This window comes from Mustela erminea, chromosome 16, assembly GCF_009829155.1.
Source record: "Mustela erminea isolate mMusErm1 chromosome 16, mMusErm1.Pri, whole genome shotgun sequence".
NCBI classification, from domain to species: domain Eukaryota; kingdom Metazoa; phylum Chordata; class Mammalia; order Carnivora; family Mustelidae; genus Mustela; species Mustela erminea.
Window position 1 is genome coordinate 50,281,987 of NC_045629.1, and position 20,857 is coordinate 50,302,843.

The 20,857-nt window shown below is 36.6% G+C and overlaps 1 protein-coding gene across 2 annotated transcripts in view; it reads right to left on the reverse strand.

The window, feature by feature from the left end:
* RRM2B (ribonucleotide reductase regulatory TP53 inducible subunit M2B) overlaps positions 1–20,857 on the reverse strand; it is a 38,120-nt gene that overhangs the window by 13,939 nt on the left and 3,324 nt on the right. For both annotated transcript variants that reach the window (XM_032316472.1, XM_032316473.1), the window contains 5 exons: positions 16,057–16,212; positions 12,252–12,368; positions 11,374–11,507; positions 10,658–10,752; positions 2,440–2,573 (listed from right to left, as the gene is read on the reverse strand). In XM_032316472.1, the coding sequence (XP_032172363.1) occupies positions 2,440–2,573; positions 10,658–10,752; positions 11,374–11,507; positions 12,252–12,368; positions 16,057–16,212 (636 nt within the window). The remainder of the gene's footprint in view (positions 1–2,439; positions 2,574–10,657; positions 10,753–11,373; positions 11,508–12,251; positions 12,369–16,056; positions 16,213–20,857) is intronic.

Consider the following 20,857-nt stretch of genomic DNA (forward strand, 5'->3'; position numbering starts at 1 on the left):
AGGTTGATGAAAAGAGAAAAATAGCCCCCAAACAGATTTTAGTACACTTAAAATCCTTAATATACAATAAAGAAGACATCACAAGTCAATGGAGAAGGATGGCTTACTTAACAAAGAGAACTAGAAAAACTGCCTGAGTGTATGAAATAAGATTAAATTAAATTCTAACTTATCCTATACTACATTTATACCAAATTCTGTACTTAGTACTAAACAGAGCCCAACTGTATTACAGAGTAAGATGTTATAAAGTCAAGAGAAAATATATGTGATTACTTAACTACTCTCTGGAAGTGGATCACATCAATTTCAGGTTTTTGTATGTTACAAGAAAAAAACAAAATTAAAAAGCAAAGGAAAAACTGGGAAAATATTTGCAAAAATATGACAAAAATAATATTTTATATTATATTCATATAAATATAACAAATTCAATAAACAACACTATTGAGAGAGCCCTAGCAGTCACTATGCACTGGGAATATACACCAACAGAAATAGAGGCAAGAATAGGTAAATGCAGGGCGCCTGGGTGGCTTAGTCGGTTAAGCAGCTGCCTCTGCCTGCTGCTCTGCCTACTTGTGCTCTCTCTCTCTCTGTCAAATAAATAAATACAGGTAAATGCAGACCAAAAAAAATGAGTAATGTCATTATGGAAAAAAAAAAAGTTCACTCTAAGTAGTAATCAAATAAATGCAAATAAAACCAATAATGAGGAACCGTTAGCTCTCAACTTTGTCAACTATTTAAAACACAAATCCAAATTCCGGTGAGATTATGGTAAGAAAAGACATGTAAATTATGTTGCTAGGTGGGGTTTTCTATAAAACTTCTGGGAAGAAATCTGGAAATTAGTATGGATAACCTTCAAAATGATTACACATTATAACGCAGTACTGTATTTCTAGGCAATCTAGCTTAGGAAAACAATATGAAATTGGGATAAAGCTTATCCACAAAACATATTCATTTTACATTATAGGAAAATAAGCAAAAAACTGGAAATAACCTAAATTTCCAAGTATAGAATAGTCAAATAAGTGAAACACTGTTTCATTACAATATTATATATCTAACCAAACTACTCTTTTTTAAAAACTACTCTTTCCAAAAAATGCTTGATTTAATTAAAAAATGCTCACAATGTTCTGCTAAAAAAAAACTCAGCTCATAAAAATATGAAAAAAGCAGAATATTTCAAATTATAAAATGCTGTTCATATGTCTCTACATAGGTTTAACTACAGAAAATTGTCTGAAAAGAAATACAATGAAATACTAATAGTGGTTATCTCTGTCAAGATTGAGTGATTTTATTCTCTTAATTCTCTATAATTACCACATATGACATTCATGATAAGAAATTATTAGAAACTGAAAGACATGAAACAACAAAAATTAAAGAAAGCATTTTATGGCACTTAACTTACATTTTCACACATACCGGCTCCTTTTATTTTAACAAAACCCTGTCAAGATTTATAGCTGAAGCAACTGGGGCTCAGAGAAGTTGATAACTTGACAAGGTCACTTAGAAATAAGCTGAGGGGCCAGGATTAGTGTAGCCAACACCTGTGAGCTGATGGCTGTGATGGGCTAAACCCTGAGAAGAGAAATAAAAAGTAAGACAAGGTGCCTGCACACAGGGAGCCTTGAGTCCAGCAGAGGAGAGAGGCAGGAAGTATAGTACATGTTACTGACTCTAAGACAGGGACAGATTCCCCTTTCAAAGGGATACATAGAGGAAAAGTAGTCAGTTCTATCTAACAGAGTCAGGGAAGTTTTGAGTTGCAACTTGTAAGAAGGTAATCAACAAATGGGGAAAAAATGGCAGGAAGATGGAAAGGGTATCGCAGGCAAAGGGAGATAAGATGTAGTTACTGGCTGGATGTGGCTGAGAAAGGGAAAAAGCAATCCAAAATTACTTCCAGATTTCAAATTTGGATGACTGGATAGAAGGTAGCACCACCGAATGAGACAGGGAAAACAGAAGAACGAATCTGGGGAGAAAGATGATGAGTTTGATTTCTGAAATATTAGGTTTGAGTTATCAGTGGAGCCTTCCAGGAGAAACTAAAATGCACTTGACCACCTGGGTTTGAAGCTCAGGAAAGAATGCGCTCAAGTTTGGATTGTTTGGGAGCATCTAAATGGTTCCTGATCCCATGGAAATAGATAAGATTAGCCAGGAGGAGGTCACGTACAGTGAAGGAGAGAGGCCAAGGTAGGAAAACCAGGATTTGATGTATTTAAGGATGAGTGGGGAGACTGACAAACAGTAAGAGGCAGGAGAAAAATAACAATTCTTAAAAACCGAGGAAGAAATTACTTTGTGTTTTCTTTTAATTACCAGGATATCATCATTTTCCAGGGGAAAGAAAAATAAATGAACACCAAATACAAATACAAATATTAACTAGAAGAATATTTCATTCCTTACTTCATCTCTGCTGATGAGTTCATTGGAAAACGTAAGTCCAGGCATGAGACCTCTTTTCTTTAGCCAAAATATAGCAGCAAAAGATCCCGAGAAGAAAATCCCTTCTACAGCAGCAAAAGCTACCACTCTTTCCCCTGGGAGACATAAAATAGTTTTATTTTCTGAAATATCACATCCTGTAAACATTTTCAAGCTCACATCTATAAAATACACATATTTTTACATATATATTTATATCACAACTATTTTGCCAAAAATCAAAATGAACAAATTAGTGCCACAGCCAAGGGTCTTCAGAGGAGGAAATATGCCACTTCTACCTACTACAGAAGAAAGGTATGTAGTTATGTCTACTTTAAATCTTATGTCAGGGACGCCTGGGTGGCTCAGTGGGTTAAAGCCTCTGTCTTTAGCTTGGGTCATGATCTCAGGATTCTGGGATTGAGCCCTGCATTGGGCTCTCTGCTGAGCAGAGAGCCTGCTTCCTCCTCTCTCTGCCTGCCTCTTTGCCTACTTGTGATCTCTGTCTGCCAAATAAATAAATAAAATCATTTAAAAAAAATCTTATGTCAGACATTGGACTCTAGAGGTCTTGGTCTCTGGACAAAGAAGATCTTTCCTACTCAAAAAAAAAAAAAAAAAGAAGTCATTTAGCTGTGTACCACACATGCCTATGAGTGTAGTATCTGCATATTAAGTGTTTGCATGTATTGGAATAGAGAGTAGAAGTTAAAATTTTATGACAAAGGTCTCCCTCTTTATGTTTGAGGAAGGGGAGGTTGCTGAGTTTTCATTTTTATTTTTATTTTTTATTAAATTAATTTATTTATTTTCAGAAAAATAGTATTCATTATTTTTTCACCACACCCAGTGCTCCATGCAATCCGTGCCCTCTATAATACCCACCACCTGGTACCCCAACCTCCCCACCCCCGCCACTTCAAACCCCTCAGATTGTTTTTCAGAGTCCATAGTCTCTCATGATTCACCTCCCCTTCCAATTTATCCCAACTCCCTTCTCCTCTCTAACACCCCTTGTCCTCCATGATATTTGTTATGCTCCACAAATAAGTGAAACCATATGATAATTGACTCTCTCAGCTTGACTTATTTCACTCAGCATAATCTCTTCCAGTCCCGTCCATGTTGCTACAAAAGTTGGGTATTCATCCTTTCTGATGGAGGCATAATATTCCATAGTGTATATGGACCACATCTTCCTTATCCATTGAAGGGCATCTTGGTTCTTTCCATAGTTTGGCGACCGTGGCCATTGCTGCTATAAACATTGGGGTACAGACGGCCCTTCTTTTCACAACATCTGTATCTTTGGGGTAAATACCCAGGAGTGCAATGGCAGGGTCATAGGGAAGTTCTATTTTTAATTTCTTGAGGAATCTCCACACTATTCTCCAGAGGCTGCACCAACTTGCATTCCCACCAACAATGTAAGAGGGTTCCCCTTTCTCCACATCCTCTCCAACACATGTTGTTTCCTGTTTTGTTAATTTTGGCCATTCTAACTGGTGTAAGGTGATATCTCAATGTGGTTTTAATTTGAATCTCCCTGAGGGCTAGTGATGATGAACACTTTTTCATGTGTCTGATAGCCCTTTGTATGTCTTGATTGGAGAACTGTCTGTTCATATCTTCTGCCCATATTTTGATATGTTTGCCTGTTGCATGTGTGTTGAGTTTGAGGAGTTCATTATAGATCCTGGATATCAACCTTTTGTCTGTACTGTCATCATTTTTAAATCCTAAGATATCTTACAGATCAGCAGCAAACATTTCATTTCAAAAAATATTGCCACGTATCTTCAATGAAAAAAAATATGAATCCAGCTAAAGAGAATAAGTATATCTGTTGGATAAAATATCCAATCACATAAGCAAAAATACTATCTTCTGCTAAATATATAAGACCTAATTTCAAAGGTTACTCACTGTTAGGCAAGGACTTTGCAGAAGACCATCTCCTAAAAGGTCTATAATGGAACCACATCCACTGTCTCTAGGGGTTGATCAGATGTCTAACCCAAACAAATCTCACCACACTGCATATGCTCAAGAGACATTATTTTTATACATGTCTGTCTAGGGAGAAAGGTTTGGTCTATAAGACTATGGGATAAATGCAGCTGAGGGCTTGAACCAACTACAGGTCTGTTTCATCAATAACATCATAGCTTGTATCCCAGTACTGTCACAGGACCAAACACAGAGCATGTGCTTAATAAATGTGTTCTGAACTGAATAAATGAAAAATATCTAAGCATTAGATGGTAAAAGACATTATTTATTCTATGAAAAATATAACTTCCAGAACAAAGGTAATTATAATATTTAAATTTCAAAAAGAAAGATGACTTAAATTTAAATATTTCTTAAATATTTCTGGCAGTCTCTAAATAGTGCTCTGATTTATCTTCAGTCTTTCCCCTGATTATCTTAAATAAATCAAATCATATCAGTTATATGAAATATTTGTCTATTAGTAAACATCAGAAAAAGTTCTATAGCATTTTATTTTTACAATTTTAAAAGTCACCTTGAAAAAAAAACAGAAGAAATATAAATTAAATAAGTACTTACTGAATATATACAGTGTAGAAGGAATTATTAAGAGAAGAATCTTTAGTATACTACACTAAATACAAAATATAGTAATAATTACTATGGTCTTGGCAACAAAAATGGCTCTTTAGGCTAGCTATATTTGTTCGGATGAAGAATTGTCCTTATTTTAACATATAGATTACTATATTTTCATCTTGCTATTAGTAAGATAATGGATAGTTACAATTGATGCATTCTTCATTGTCACTAAGGTAATGTCATGTGCACATTTAAATGTAAAAGAACTAGATTATAATACACACACTGTGAGTAAGAGGAAATTTTTATTTTAACTATTCTATACATTACATGTGAATGCTAAAGAATGAAAGTCATGACAGAAATTGTTATAGAAGGCTATTTTTTTTTTTGGTAAAGGATTAAGAGAGGTAAACTTAACAAATTTCAAGAGTAGATGTAAATTAAAAAGAGACTTCCAGGCACCTGGGTGGCTGTCATTAGGTGTCTGCCTTCAGCTCAGGTCATGATCCCAGGGTCCTGGGATTGAGCCCCACATCAGGCTCCCTGCTCGGCAGGAAGCCTGCTTCTCCCATTCCTCTCCCCTGGCTTGTGTTCCCTCTCTCACTGTGTCTCTGTCATAAATAAAAAAAAATAAAAAATAAAAAGAGACTTCCAAAATATTTCTTCTGAAAGCTATAATGAAAGTGAAGGCCTCATCATCTGTTTTAGCTGTGGGAAAGTAGGGTATAGTTTTTCTTTTTTTTCTTTAGGAGATAACTTTATTTCTTCCATATTTCCTCTACCTTTGCCTTTCAATAACTTCACTCAGAGTGTATAGTTCCTATACACTTTATTATGTAGGTCCTATATAATGAAGGATTCTTTTGATGTATAAATTTATACATGTATAAATTCATTTCAGGAAATTGTTTTTTATTATATTCTTTGAGTTAGTACAAAGCTTATTCTTTAATTTTTTTAAAGATTTATTTATTTATTTTAGAGAGTGAGAGAGAGAACATGAGGTGGGGGGCAGAGGGAGAGGGAGAGAATCTCTAGGAGACTCCCCGCTGAGTGTGGAGCCTGACGTGGAGCTCAATCTCATGATCCTGAGATCATGACCTGAGTCAAAACCAACAGTCTGATGCTTAACTGACTGAGCCACCCAGGCACTCCCAAAAAACCCATTCTTTAAAATGATACTCTCAATTATTTGTTCTTAGGATCTTCTACAAAATATGTGAAATTCTAGTTGCTGGTTTTTTTTTTTTAAAGATTTATTTATTTATTTATTTGACAGAGATCACAAGTAGGCACAGAGGCAGGCAGAGACAGAGAGAGGAGGAAGCAGGCTCCCCGCCGAGCAGAGAGCCCGATGTGGGGCTCGATCCCAGGACCCTGAGATCATGACCTGAGCCGAAGGCAGAGGCTTAACCCACTGAGCCACCCAGGTGCCCCTGGGTTTTGTTGTTGTTGTTTTTTTTTATGTACAGTTGATCCTTGAACAACATGGAGGTTAGGGATGCTAAGCTCCTGTGCAGTTAAAAATCCATTTACAATTTTTGACTCTCCCAAACCTAGCTACTAATAACATAATGTTGACTGGAAGCCTTACAGATAAGTAAACACATATTTTTGTATTATATGTATTATATACTGTATTCTCACAATAAAACAAAACAAGAAATATGAGAAATTTATAAGAAAAAGAAAATACATTTATAGTACTGTACTATATTTATCCAAAAAATCTGCATATAAGTGGGCCCACATAGGTCAACCCGTGTTGTTCAAGAGTCAACTGTAATGGGAAATGTTTATTCTTTTTTTTTCTGAAGGTTTACACATTAGCCTATTTGTTTTGCTGATTACTAATATTTGTCTAAGTAAGCCATACAGACTTTCTTTTAACTTTCTGACCCCTTTCACTAATTTCTTCTGACCCCTACCCCTCACCTCTTACAACCACAATCTATTGTATCCATTAGCTTAGATTTTAGTTTTTAGTTTTGTTCTTATATAAGAGAGATCAGACAGTATTTGTCTTTCTTCGTCTGCTTTATTTCACTTAGTATAATGCCCTCACGTCCATCCATGTTGTTGCAAATGGTGACATTTCATTGTGTTTTTATGGCTAATATGCCATTATTACACACACACACACACACCCCCCTCACATTTTCTTTATTCATCCATTGATGGGCACTTAGGTTGTTTCCATATCTTGGCTATTATAAATAATGCTGCAGTGAACATGGGAGTGCATATATCTTTCTGAGTTCATGTTTTAATTTTCTTCAGATAAATACTCAGAAGAGAAACTGCTGGATCATATGGTAGTTCTATTTTTAATTTTTTGAAGAACTTCCATACTGGTTTCGCCAGTGACTCTACTAAAGTATGTTCCCACTAATAGTACACAAGGGTTCCCTTTTGTCCACATTCTCATGGACGCTTGTTATCTTTTAATAACAGGCATTCTAACAGGTGGTTTTGATTTACAGACCCCTGTGGTTTAATGATGTTCAGCATCTTTTCATGTGTCTGTTGGCCGTCTGTATATATTTTTTGGGAAAATATCCAGTCAGATCTTCTCATTTTAATTTTTTTTTTTTTTGCTATTGGATAATATATGTTCTTTATATATTTTAGATATTAGTCCCTAATCAGATACCAGTAGATTGCTTTTTCATTTTGTTGATAGTTTCCTTTGCTTTGCAGAAGGTTTTAGTTTGATATAGTCCCACTTGTTTATTTTTGCTTCTATTGTTTTGCTGTTGGTATTGAATTCAAAATATCATCACCAAGACCTGTATCAAAGAGTTTACCACTTATATTTTCTTCTGGAAGCTTAAGGGTTTTGGGTCATACATTCAAATCTTTAATCTGTTTTGAGTTAATTTTCATGTATGGTGTAAGTTGTAATTTAGTTTCATTCTTTGGCTTTTAGTTGTCCACTTTTCTCAATATTATTTATCAAAGGGACTGTCTTTTCCCCACTGTACATTCTTGGCTCCTTTGTCATAAATTAATTGACCATATATGCATGGATTTTATTTCTGGGCTATTTTGTTCCATTGACTTATGTGTCTGTTTTTTACACCAATACAATACTGGTTTGATGACTGTAGCTTTGTAAGATAGTTTGAAATCAGGGATTTGATGATGTTTTGTTTTTTCTCAAGATTGCCTATTTGGGATTTTTTTGGTGATTTTATATAAATTTTAGAATTATTTTTTCTATTTCTTTGAAAAAATGCTATTGGGATTTTTTTTTTTTACCTGTTTCTTAACCACACATTTATTTATTCTTTTTTTTTTTAATTTCCAGCATAACAGTATTCATTATTTTTGCACAACACCCCGTGCTCCATGCAATCCGTGCCCTCTATAATACCCACCATTTAATCTAGATTGTTTTGAGTATTATAGATATTTTAGCAATATTGATTCTTTCAATCTTTGAGCATGGAATATCTTTCTATTTATTTGTGTCTTCAATTTCTTTCATTAACGTCTTAGAGTTAATACACAGGTTTCCATTTCCTTGGTTAAATGTATTCCTAGGTATTTTATTCTTGTTGGTGCAATTGTAAATGGGTTTAAGTTCTCTTTCTGATAGTTATTATCATATAGAAACACAATAGATTTCTGCATACTAATTTTGCATCCTGCAACTTCAATGAATAGTTTTTTTCATGGAGTCTTTAGGGTTTTCTATATATATATACACATATATATATGTGTGTCATGTCATCTGCAAACAGTGAGTTTTACTTCTTCCTCTCCAATTTAGATGTCTTTTTTCCCCCTTGCCTCTATTGCTCCAGCTAGGACTTCTAATACTGTGTTGAAGGAAAGTGGTGAGACTGGGCATCTTGTCTTGCTCCTGATCTTAAGGAAAGGCTTTCAGCTTTTCACAATGGAGTATAATGATAGCTCTGAGTTTGTCATATGTGGCCTTATCATGTTAAGGTATATTTCCTCTATACTTGCTTTTTTGGGAGTTTTTAATCATAAATGGATACCAAATTTTGTCCACTGCTTTTTCTGCATCTGCAGCATGGTCTGCCTTGAGAGCGAGCAATATGGAGAATTTACCTGGAGCCCTGCTGTTGCCACATGGTGATTGCTACCCTCCTCTTCTTTCTCTCTGGGAAGTTATGAAATACATGCCAACTGCAAGACTGTTCATCGTTTTCCATTGGTACCGATCCATACTATTTTGAATGCATACTGAACACATTAATATTTCTCTCCTTCTTTCTTTAAAGCCAGTGTTTCTTAAACCACTTACGAGAAAATCAGCTGCATATAAAATGCGGATTCCTCAGTCCTACCTGGGCCTCCTAAATCACTCTCTGGTGAGGACCAGGATTCTGAAGGGTTTTCTGCAAACTCTCACATAATTTTTACACATACTAAGAACCATCACTTTTCTTATTCTTGAAGTGAACTGAAGGTAATGCAAATATATTTGTTTCTTCCCTGATATATAACAGGCTTGTCCCATACCTTACTCTACATTACTGGTTCTCAATGTGTGGTCCTGGGGGTCCCTGGAAATCCACAGACTGAGAAGGACTATGGGGTCAAAACCATTTTCATTAAAAACGCTAAGTCACTATTTTTTTTACTACCTTTCTTGCATGAGTGTACAGTGGTTATTTCCAGAGGCTACATGACATATCCACAATAATCTGAGAAGCCTACTAAAATAATCTTCCCTTTTCTAATTACTTATCTGAGTAATACTGGATTTTCCTCATAACCATAAAGGAAACTACAACAATATTCTGTAACAAATTAAATGTGGAAGCAGATACAATCCAGTTGTCTTCTAATAAGTCAGACATTTAAAAGGTTTGCAAAATCCAGGGGAGAGAGGAAGTAGTGTTTTTTTCATAAATACATGCTATTTATAATAAAATATAATGGTTTTTTTCTATTGCTTTTAAATGTATTAATAATTATTTAAGTTGCTCTGTTTCATATCTAACATGGAGATATCAATAATCCACACCAATAGGAGAGTCCTATTTTTTAAGAGTCCTTATTTTTAAAGGTACAAAGAAGTCCTGAGACCAAAAATTTTGAGACTTGCTTCCCCCATAATGACTAAAACCAGAAAATAAAGACCACTAATTATGAAATAGATAAGTATGAGACAGGTACTCAGAGCTATTCAAATGAAGGATCTGAATATTTTAATTAAATTAAGTAAATACTTACTGAGCAACTATTATGTGATAGTTTTTCAGAAACTACATATTTGTTCCCTGAAAAAAATGTGACTTTGACTTGCTTTTATTCCCTTAAACATTCATGAAATCAGAGACAAACTGTGATTGTTATAGTATTCTTGTCAGATTCCATGTGACTTTTATTTACCTATAATTATGTACTGACATCTTAACCTTTCAACTTTCAACTTACTAAACAAAACAGGTAACAGCTTTAGATTATTTTACTACTGGCTTCTAATCATTAGGAATAATGATTTTACTAAAGGTGTACATGGAGACATTTGTACTCTTTTTCCATTCTGGGACTTCAATTATACCTGATAATCACACCACATAAAAAGTGTTATGTCAACTGAGGCAAATGTGATCATTTTTAAACTAAAACTACTTACCAAAAGTAGATTTTCTATCTTCTATCCATCGTAAGGCCCAGTCTGCTTTTTTCTTAACATATGGCATTGTTTCAATTGCATTAAATAAAAATTCTCTGTAAAAACAAAAGAATGGAAAAGTTATTCATCTGTCTTTCTTTTTTTTTTTTTTTAAGATTTTATTTATTTATTTGAGAGAGAGACAGTGAGAGAGAGCATGAGAGGCGAGAAGGTCAGAGGGAGAAGCAGACTCCCCATGGAGCTGGGAGCCTGATGCGGGACTCGATCCGGAGACTCCGGGACCGTGACCTGAGCCGAAGGCAGTTGCTTAACCAACTGAGCCACCCAGGCGCCCCTCATCTGTCTTTCTTAATCAGAAAAAAATTTCATTAGTTTAATCGTCTATAAAGAGTGCAACCAGATCTGCTGTTTTTCTGTATTTTTGCATGTCTACAAAGTATAGAAATAAAACTAAAAATTCAAATTAGTGGTTTGGCTCTGGTTTGATATAAAACTGACTAAAGTCAATACTCAATTTCTAAAGGGCATGCATTATTAAGCAGCTTTTAAAGATATAATACCCAAAGACAAACTGGTTCTATACAAGTTCTTTTTAACTCAACACATTATTAAGCAAGAAAAATCTTTCCCTAACATTTGCTTTTGGAGTAAATTCTGCTCTTAACATAAGCAACAGCATAAACCTTTGCAAATAAAATAAAAATAAAATGTAATACCTTTTCTTGGGATCTCTGATGTAAGTGTCTATTAGCAAACTGTACATCTCTGAGTGAACATTCTCGATGAGAATCTGAAAGCCATAGAAACAGCGAGCCTCTGGAACCTGTACCTCCTGACTAAAGCGCTCCACCTACAAAAATAAGGGAAACATATCCAATTCTGTGACCTCTCATAAACACTGCAAATCAGAACCTGGACATTATCACTTAAAAATTACTTGTCATGCCACAAACAGGTTAGACAGAATTTATGGATTATTTTAAGCAGTATTATCCATCAATCCTCCCCAATAAATTAGTTGCACAATGTACCCTTAAGCAATTATATGAATTGACTTAATAGGTGGAGATACTTCCTACAAAGCCAAGTAAATTTCAAAGAACAGCTATCAAAAATTGACCCTAAGTCTTTATTTTCCTCAACAGAAGACCAACAGATTGAAGCCCCTTCTAATTCATGGTCAAAGTTTGTATCTTTCTAATTCTCTTTAACAAGAAAGCAGGCCTCCTGGCCAACCATAATACATGTTAAAAATGGGGAGCCAGAATGCAATGCTTCAAGATAGAGCTCCAGAAAGGTTATTAAGGTACAGGCTCTCCATTAAGATTACTATCGAAGGGTAAAATGGAACTCATGTCTATGCTTTGTTAAGTAGTTTTGATGGGCACGAGATGCTTGATTTCATGATATTTTGCTGGTCAAATGGGAGAAATGCATTCTTTTCTCTGACACTTCATCAGAAAAATATCTTTGAAAGTTAAGCTATATCTAGTTCATTTCCTAGAAGTCATTTTTCAGCCTTAGTCTAATTGTCTTACTGCCATTATCATCATTTAGCTGCTGAATGGGAACAGAAATACAACAAAAATCTTACCAAATTTTCATTCACAATTCCATCACTGGCTGCAAAAAAGGCCAATATGTGAGAGATAAAATACTTCTCCTCTGATTTAAGCTTGTTCCAGTGAGGGAGATCTTTTGATAAGTCAACCTGAAATAAGATTTTCAAAATGTTTACTTCAGTGTTTAATTCTTCTTAAAGTGTTTGGATAACTAACTTCCATCTCAAAGTTAGGGAGGGACAAGTCATTAGCAGTAAAATGTGAAAGAGGAAAATATGTTAATATTCTACTTTAAGGATAAGGATATAGACTGAATGTTCACATCCCCCACCCCCTCAACCAAATTCAAGTATTTAAACTAATGCTCAGTGTGATGGCACTTGGAGGTGGATGGAATCTTTGGCAGGTGATTGGATCATACAGGTGGAGCCCTCGTGAATGGGATTAGTACCCTTATAAAAGAGTCCTCAGAGAACTTCCTCAACCTTTCTGCCATACGAAAACACAGAAAGTTAACAGCTATCACTGAACCAGGAACCGGGACCTCACCAGACACCAAATCTGCCAGAGACTTATCTTGGAATTCCCAGCCTCTACAACTGTGAGAAATAAAATTCTCCTGCTGTAAGCCATCCAGTCTATAGTATCATAGCCACCCAAATTGACTAAGACTATTACAAAGGAACACAATAAAAGAAAAGCATTTTGAAGGACTCTACTCTAACTGAGGCAGAATAAATTAATAACTTTCAGCAGCAATTGCTTTAACATGATATGTAACACTTAGTGTTGTGTTGGATTAGCTACCTATTCAGCAATAGTAGCTACTACTTTACTGCCAGCTAATCTAGTTTTATACCCAGAAAATAATATCAGGCATGTAACAACCCAGGTTTTAAAGCAATTTACTGACATGGCTTCCTCTGGGAATAGAAATATTTTTGAAAATGGGGGGGCCTCTGGATGGCTCAGTCAGTTGGGCATCTGACTTCAGCTGTGGTCAAGATCTCAGGGCTCTGCGATGGATGGTATTTAAATGTATCTTATAGATATTATTTTGTCTTAAGAAGATCTCTGAAGTATTTTTCACAATAACTTCACAAACATTTAAAATATATAGCTGTCCTTTGTCCTTTTATTTATTCTAACAAAGCCCTAATTTCTTTAACCACTCCAAAAAAGATTGTTTCATTATTTGTGTTCTTTTTTGAAATTCTTTTTCCTGTCACTTTATTCTTTAAATGTTTACTGAGTACTTACTACATTCCAGACACTATAATAAGTATTGGAGAGGAACCATGGGTGGCTCAATTGGCTAAGCATCTGACTCTTGATTTTAGCTCAGGTCATGATCTCAGGGCGGTGAGATCGAGCCCCACACTGGCCTCCATGCTCAGTGGGGAGTCTGCTTGAGATTATCCCTCTCCTTCTGTCCCCACTGACCTCCCGCTCTCCCTCTTTCAAATAAATAAATAAATAAATCTTTAGAAAAAATAAGTGTTGGAGATACAATGGGTTTGGGGGGTATACTTGTATGTATCTTTTAAAACATGCAAGCTAAATATCAGATCCTAATCTCTTAAGAGTTCAACTCAGGATTAACTGAAGGACACCCTCCTAGTTTTTATGTGTTTTACTCCTGATATTAAATTTTACATTGTAATATGCTCACTCTTAAATATTAAACTTATCTCTTCGAACATTCAACTTCAAAATATTTCATTTATACTACACTGGTCATCTCCCATTCTTAAAACGTAAACCATCCTTCCCAGTTTTATCTCCTTTGGACAAATTCTCAATTTCACTTTCTAAATATTGATTCCAAATTGCTGGTTATTAGAATTGCCTGGTAGCTTTAAAATAAAAAATCCAAAACCCTAGACTTTTTTCTTCTGAATCAAGTTTTCTGATGATCAGCCATATTTAGGAATAAAGCTAAACCACAGATAAAACAATGAAGTCTAAAGTTGACATAATTTGTTTAGAGGAAAAATATGTGGCACTATATGTGTTTGACTTCCTTTTAAAATGTATATTTAAATAAACAAAATATGTACCAACCTGTGTATTTTAATTTTTTAATTAGTGTTTCTTAGTCATAATACAACACGTGTTACATTTGCTAAAAGATTCAAGTAATTTTCAAATGAATTTTAAGAAACCCAAGTATCACAGTAGCTTTTTAACATGATGAATGAAAAAGCCACCTGCGTGCTCCATTTGTTCTCTTAACCAAATCTAAAAAACACATCCTAGAAAACCACAGTTAGGAACAGTCAGGTGTGCCAAGCAGTATGACCCAATTTGAAAATACTGGGTTTTTATTTTGTTTGCGTTTTTTTGCTCTGTATGTTAACTACAGTATAACAAAGAGTTTTAACAATATAACACAGGTGGATAAATGGGTAAAATTAGTGTCATCAAAGCTTCAACAATTGGTGGCTTCTGATTTCTAATGTCACTCTCCCTCATTCTGTGTAAAATAGCTTCCATTTATTTAGTGCTTGCTAAGTGCCATGTGGCATTCTAGACATCTCACTGATCTCATTCATGAGACTCCGCTCATTAATCCTCATAATAACCCAATGAACGAGGTACCATTAGCCCAGTTTTCCAATGAGGATACACAGAGAGGTTAAGCAATTTTCCCAGTTCCACAGCTAGTAGGTGGCAGAGTCAGAATATGTACCTGGGGCACCTGGGTGGCTCAGTGGGTTAAGCCTCTGCCTTCAGCTCAGGGCATGATCTCAGGGTCCTGGGATCGAGCCGCTTCAGGCTCTCTGCTGAGAAAGCCTTCTCTCTCTCTGCCTGTCACTCTGCCTACTTGTGACTCCCTCTCTGTCAATAAATAAATAAAAATCTTAAAAGAAAAAAAAAAAAAAAGAATATGTACCTAGGCAATCTGGTCCTGAGCCAAAGGCAGAGGCTCAACCCACTGAATCACCCAGGCACCCGAGAGCCTACTTTCTTAACACTGCGTGTTTACGTGTACAAAAATAATCTTCTGAAAAATAGGTCTGAATATATCTATCTACATAGATATATCCATTTATCTGTTTACACAGACAAATAAACACACACACAGAGGAAGTATGCAATGTAGGTATCATCCATCATATTCAAAGAGGAAGACAAGGACTGTTTGTGGGTTCACTTAGACTACAGGGCAGCCACTTACATGACCAACTGTCCTTGCCAAACCAGCAAGTATTTTCGAATGTACTGTGTTCAACTCATTTTCTTGGTGGAAAATGCCCCCCTAACATACAGCATTCTAGAACTTTCCAGGCTGCTGGGGCAGCAGTGCCAGGTTTGATGTGACTGAGGGCGGGGCCAGACTGGGAGGCGCTCTGGCGGGCAGCTCAGGAGCTCACTGTCCGAGCAGGCAAATTCTCCACCACAGTTCTTTCTGCACAATCAGCTAAGTCTCTCAATGGAAGAATCCCTTAGGGTCTCTGTGGCGTTCACTCTCATTTTTCAGCCATAACACAATTTTACTCATTCTGCCAGCCACAGGTTAAGACTAGTCTTATTTGGCCACAGCAAATTAAAAGTCTATTTAAAAATAGAAAATATTCTAAAATATATTGGAAGTAAAAACCCGGAAGACTGAGAGGCCATTTTTATATCAGGAAACACGTTTATAGACTGCAGTCTAAACGGAAAACATTGGCAAACACTGTCTTGAGTTTCAGTAATTTCAAGCATTATGTTATACAACTGATCTTCTTCAATGTATCTAACAATATAAGTTAACATTTTCCAATGTCCCACAACAGAAGATGTGACACTGCATTACAGAACACGCCTGCTGGCAAAGGTGAGGCCACTTACCTCTTCTGCTGTCCAGAAGGATGCCTGTGCCTGTTTATACATTTTCCAAATGTCAGGGTATTGGATTGGAAAGATGACGAATCGGCGAGAACTCTTACGTAGAAGCGGCTCTTCGTCTGACTTCACTTCATTTTCGTTGGTATCTGAAGATAATCTCTTAGGAAAACAAATTAAAAACACCCATTCTGTGCAGAAATTCCCTCTCTATTCATATCTAAACACACCCTGGGGGAATCCAGAGACACAGCACAGACTGAGGAGCCCGTCCACCTGGGTTGAATCCTTTACTGTTACCCATTCCTGGTTAACAGTGTTTGGTTAGTTGTGCGACCACAGAAAGTCGCTTAACTTCTCTGAGACTTGGTTTTTCCTTATCAGTAAAAATAACACTTACCTCATTTAGGTTAATCTTGATAATTAAAAGTGCTTTAAACAGAGCCTGGCTTATAATAAGCATGGAACAAGTATCATTATTGCTACTTTAAGGATAAGCACAAAAGTACATCCATAAATGTCATGGTGTACGAATTTCTTAGTCTGTGTACAAAACATCCCTTCAGTGCCTTTCTCAGAGATAGGATGCTGGCATGACAGGATACTATTATAAACTACTTTCTTATTTTATTTTTAAAATTTTTTTTATTTATTCATTTAAGAGAGAAAGAGTGCATGTGAGAGCACAAGCAGTGTATGGTCAGAGGGACAGGGAAAAGCAGAGTCCCCCCTGAGCAGGGTGCTTGACCCCAGCACCCTGGGATCCTGACCTGAGCCAAAGGTAGACACTTACTTGACTGAGCCACACAGGCGCCCCTACTTTCTTCTTTCTCCCCCCATACTTCGTTATTTTAATGTTTTCTTTCCGAATCTGAACTATCATCATACTCACCTGAAAACTACTAACCAACAATTTATCAACCTTCGTTCATCTGAACCTTCCCATATACCAATTTTTATTACTATTTATTTGTTAGCTTTACTACAGATGATCTCAGTGTGGGCTGGCTCAAAGCTTTGTGGAATCAAGTGAGAAGCACATACCTGTACACATACGACTTGGAAATGATGGTATGCCAACAAGGAACAGTGCCAATATATATTTTAATAGTTAGGAAAAGCATCAAAAGAGTTGTAATTTCCATGCGAATGAATATATACCAAGTATATAGAATTAGGCTTAAAATGTATAAATCAAGATTATTGGGATACATTTATCTGGACTCTGGATTCCTAACTCAAATTCTGGACTCCTAACTCAAACTGTCTCTCTCTCTCCAGGGCCAGGTCAATCATGTTCCTTCATCTTCACCATTGCTTCCATCAGCCACCCTCTCTGAAGCAAGTGTGCTAAGAAAAGATGCACAAAGTCAAAGCCAGAGGCCACACAAATACAGTGGGGCTTGCACACTGCACACATGCTGTCATTATAGAAGAGACTGTCTTATTTTGTAACTATTTATTTGAAGGTGTAGGCCTTCCCAGATAAAGCACTTGAGCTCTGGAGAGCACAAAGAAGAGTAGAAACCACTTCTTATTTATTACAGTGCTCCCAAAATACTGTGTCAAGCATAACATCAATAAATGTTAGCTAAGTGAGTGAATGGGATGCTAATTTCTCTTTATCTTGTGATTGGGTTACTGGATACCTTTTGAATTTAACATAAGACCACAATACATCAATGAGATAACCTGATAACCACTCAAATCAAGCCTTTTCTGAGTGTTCCATATCTCCATTTTCCCTACCATTCCAAAGGCCTGGATTAGGTCCCTGATATAGCACAGAGCTCACTACAATTTAATTCCTTGTTATTCGTCTATAGTCCCCTCTAGACTATGCTTCTTGAGAGTCAAGACCAACTTTACTCTTATAGAATCCCTAGAACCCAGCATAGCACCTGGCATTTAGTTGATATTCATTCTCCAAATACTCAAGCAAATTTTTAAAATGGAAGCTGTCAAGTTTTTTGTTTGTGTTGCCTTTATATATTTTGTCCCTGGGATACAGGTCTGGATACAGAGCTGGAATTCCCTACCTTCGCTGTATTTGCTATGTGAACCATCATAAGCAGTAACTCTTTGGTACCAAGCACCCTGGTCCTGAGGGAGTTTTTAATGCTGATGAAACAAATGATCAATGTCAGAATCTATGAAAACAAAAAACTAGCACCTTTCCATTAGAATGAAAGTCACTTTTGTACCTATATTCTTCCTGTTCCATTCTGATAACATGCGCGTTGTTAGAAGTTGTTGGATTAGGAGAGCATCATGAAAGAGTTTCTTAACCAACATAAACTTCTGAATTGAGCTAAAGATGATACATTGTTTATTTTAATGATGCTTAAAAAAAATCAACATACATTTTAATACAATGTAAGGAGGGTCACACATCTCAAAGCTCTAGGATCTCTAGACTATCCTGTACGGACCTGGGGTCAGAACTCATATTTTAGAGGAGAAAACAATGTGAAAAAAGGCATGATGGCATGTGACTTTTTAAAAATTTTTATTTATTTGATTGGACTCTCAAGTTTCAAGTCTTTCTGACATAAACACGACACAATGTATCACTTATACATTCTAATTTCTAGTTTTCAAACACTCTGAGTGCAGAGTCCTTCTCTCTCATAGGATTCTCTCCCAATCTTATTATACTTGCCTTGCTTACACTTAATTCTACAGAATTTTTAAAAGAATTTATTTATTTATTTGAGAGAGAGAGAGCATGAGCAGGGGGAGGGAGAAGCAGGCTCCCTGGTAGCAGGGAGCCCAATATGGGGCTTGATCCCATATCATGATCATGGCCTGAGCCGATGGCAGATACTTAACTGATTGGTTGAGCATCAGACTCTGGGTTTCAGCTCAGGTCAATGATCTCATGGGTGTTGGGAGCAAAGTCCCACATGGGGCTTTGCATTTAGTGGCAAGTCTGCTTGAAGATTCTCTCCCTCCGCCTCCCTCCTGATAAATAAATAAATATTTTTAAAACTCACTTATCCAGAAATATGGTCAGATTAGAAGAGAAACTGCAGGGGGAGGGAACAATTAAAAAATCATGACCCTAGGGGCGCCTGGGTGGCTCAGTGGGTTGAGCCTCTACCTTCGGCTCAGGTCATGATCCCAGGGGCCTGGGATCGAGTCCCGCATGGGGCTCTCTGCTCAGCAGGGAGCCTGCTTCTCCTCATCTCTCTCTCTGTCTGTCTCTCTGCCTATTTGTGATCTCTCTGTCAAATAAATAAATAAAATCTTTAAAAAAAAAAAATCATGACCCTACCCAAATCTTGCCTGAACTAGGGTACCAGCAGTAGAAACACAAAAGAAGGCTGCTTTAAGAGATATTCAGAAGTAGAATTAAACACTCTTGCTAAAAACTTGGATTTTGGAGACCAGGATAAGGAAGAGTTGAAGATGCCCTTGAGGTATCCAGCAACTGGATGATCATATCAAGAAATAAGAGACACAAAGAAAGTGCTCAGCATCTGGAGAATAATTGAATAAATCAGACAAATCCCTTGCTTCTCCCATTAGATGTTTAACAAAAGTTTAATTTGAATGAACTCCACCCACCCAAGCCACAACAATAGTGACAAACACAAAAGTCTTTAAAAAGTCAACTTGGTTAATAAAAAATGTAATTTGTTCAGTTTGAAGATATCCAGTAGGCAGTTAAAAATATAATACTGTGGCAGAGGAGTGGTGGTGATCCATCCCATTGGTAGTCACCAAAAGGATTATCCAGGGAGATAATTTAGAGAGGCAGCACAGATGAGGATACAGCCAAGAAAATGCTGACACTGGAAGGACAGATGGAAGAAAAGGAGCCAGCTGGGATTAAAAGTGGCTGAACTGGGGGCATCTGGGTGGCTCAGCTGGTTAAGCATCTGCCTTTGGCTGAGGCCATGATCCTAGGGTCCTGGGATTGAGCCCCATGTCAGGCTCCCTGTTCAACGGGGAGCCTGCTTCTCCCTCTCCCTCTGCCTGCCACTCCTCCTGCTTGTGCTCTCTTGCTTGCTCACTCTGTCAAATAAACAAAATCATAAAAAAAAAAAAGTGGCTGAAAATGTAGGATAGTCAAAAGCAAAGGCAGAAGTGATCTGATTTGGCTAAAGCCATCTCTGTCAACAGATGAAACAGAGAACTCTGTAAAGGATCCACACACTGGATATCAATCAGGGGAAGAGGTTAGGAAGTAATTATGTGCGCCAAAGATTTTTAAACATCTGGAAGATTGAGAGGTTCATACTCCAACTCTTGCCATTTGCCCCCAACCCCCAAGTACTGGCATTCACTGTAGGGCAGTTTGAACATCATTCCTGTGGATAGTCATGGAGAGTTTCTGAATCTGAATTAATAGGAATAGGGGTAGCATCAAGAAGATTCATTGGATATCAATCCAGGATGAACTCGAAAAAGAAAAAAAGCCCTAGATTTTGGTAGCAACCATGGTATTGATCTCAGCGGTACAAATGGCAGCCTGAATTATTTTTTTTCAAGCTTTTATTTAAATACTAGTTAGTTAATATATAGTGTAATATTGCTTTGGTGAATTTAGTGATTCATCACTTACCTACAGCACCCAGTGCTCATCACAGCAAGTACCCTCCTTAATACATTATCCATTTAGCCTACCCCCTGCCCATCTCCCCTTCATCAACCCTTAATTTGTTCTCTATAGTTAAGAGTCTCTTAAGGTTTGCCTTTGCCTCTTGCTTCCCCCTTGTCCTATGTTCATGTTTTATTTCTTAAATTCCGTATGAGTAAAATCATATGGTATCTGCCTTTCTCTGACTTATCTTACTTAGTA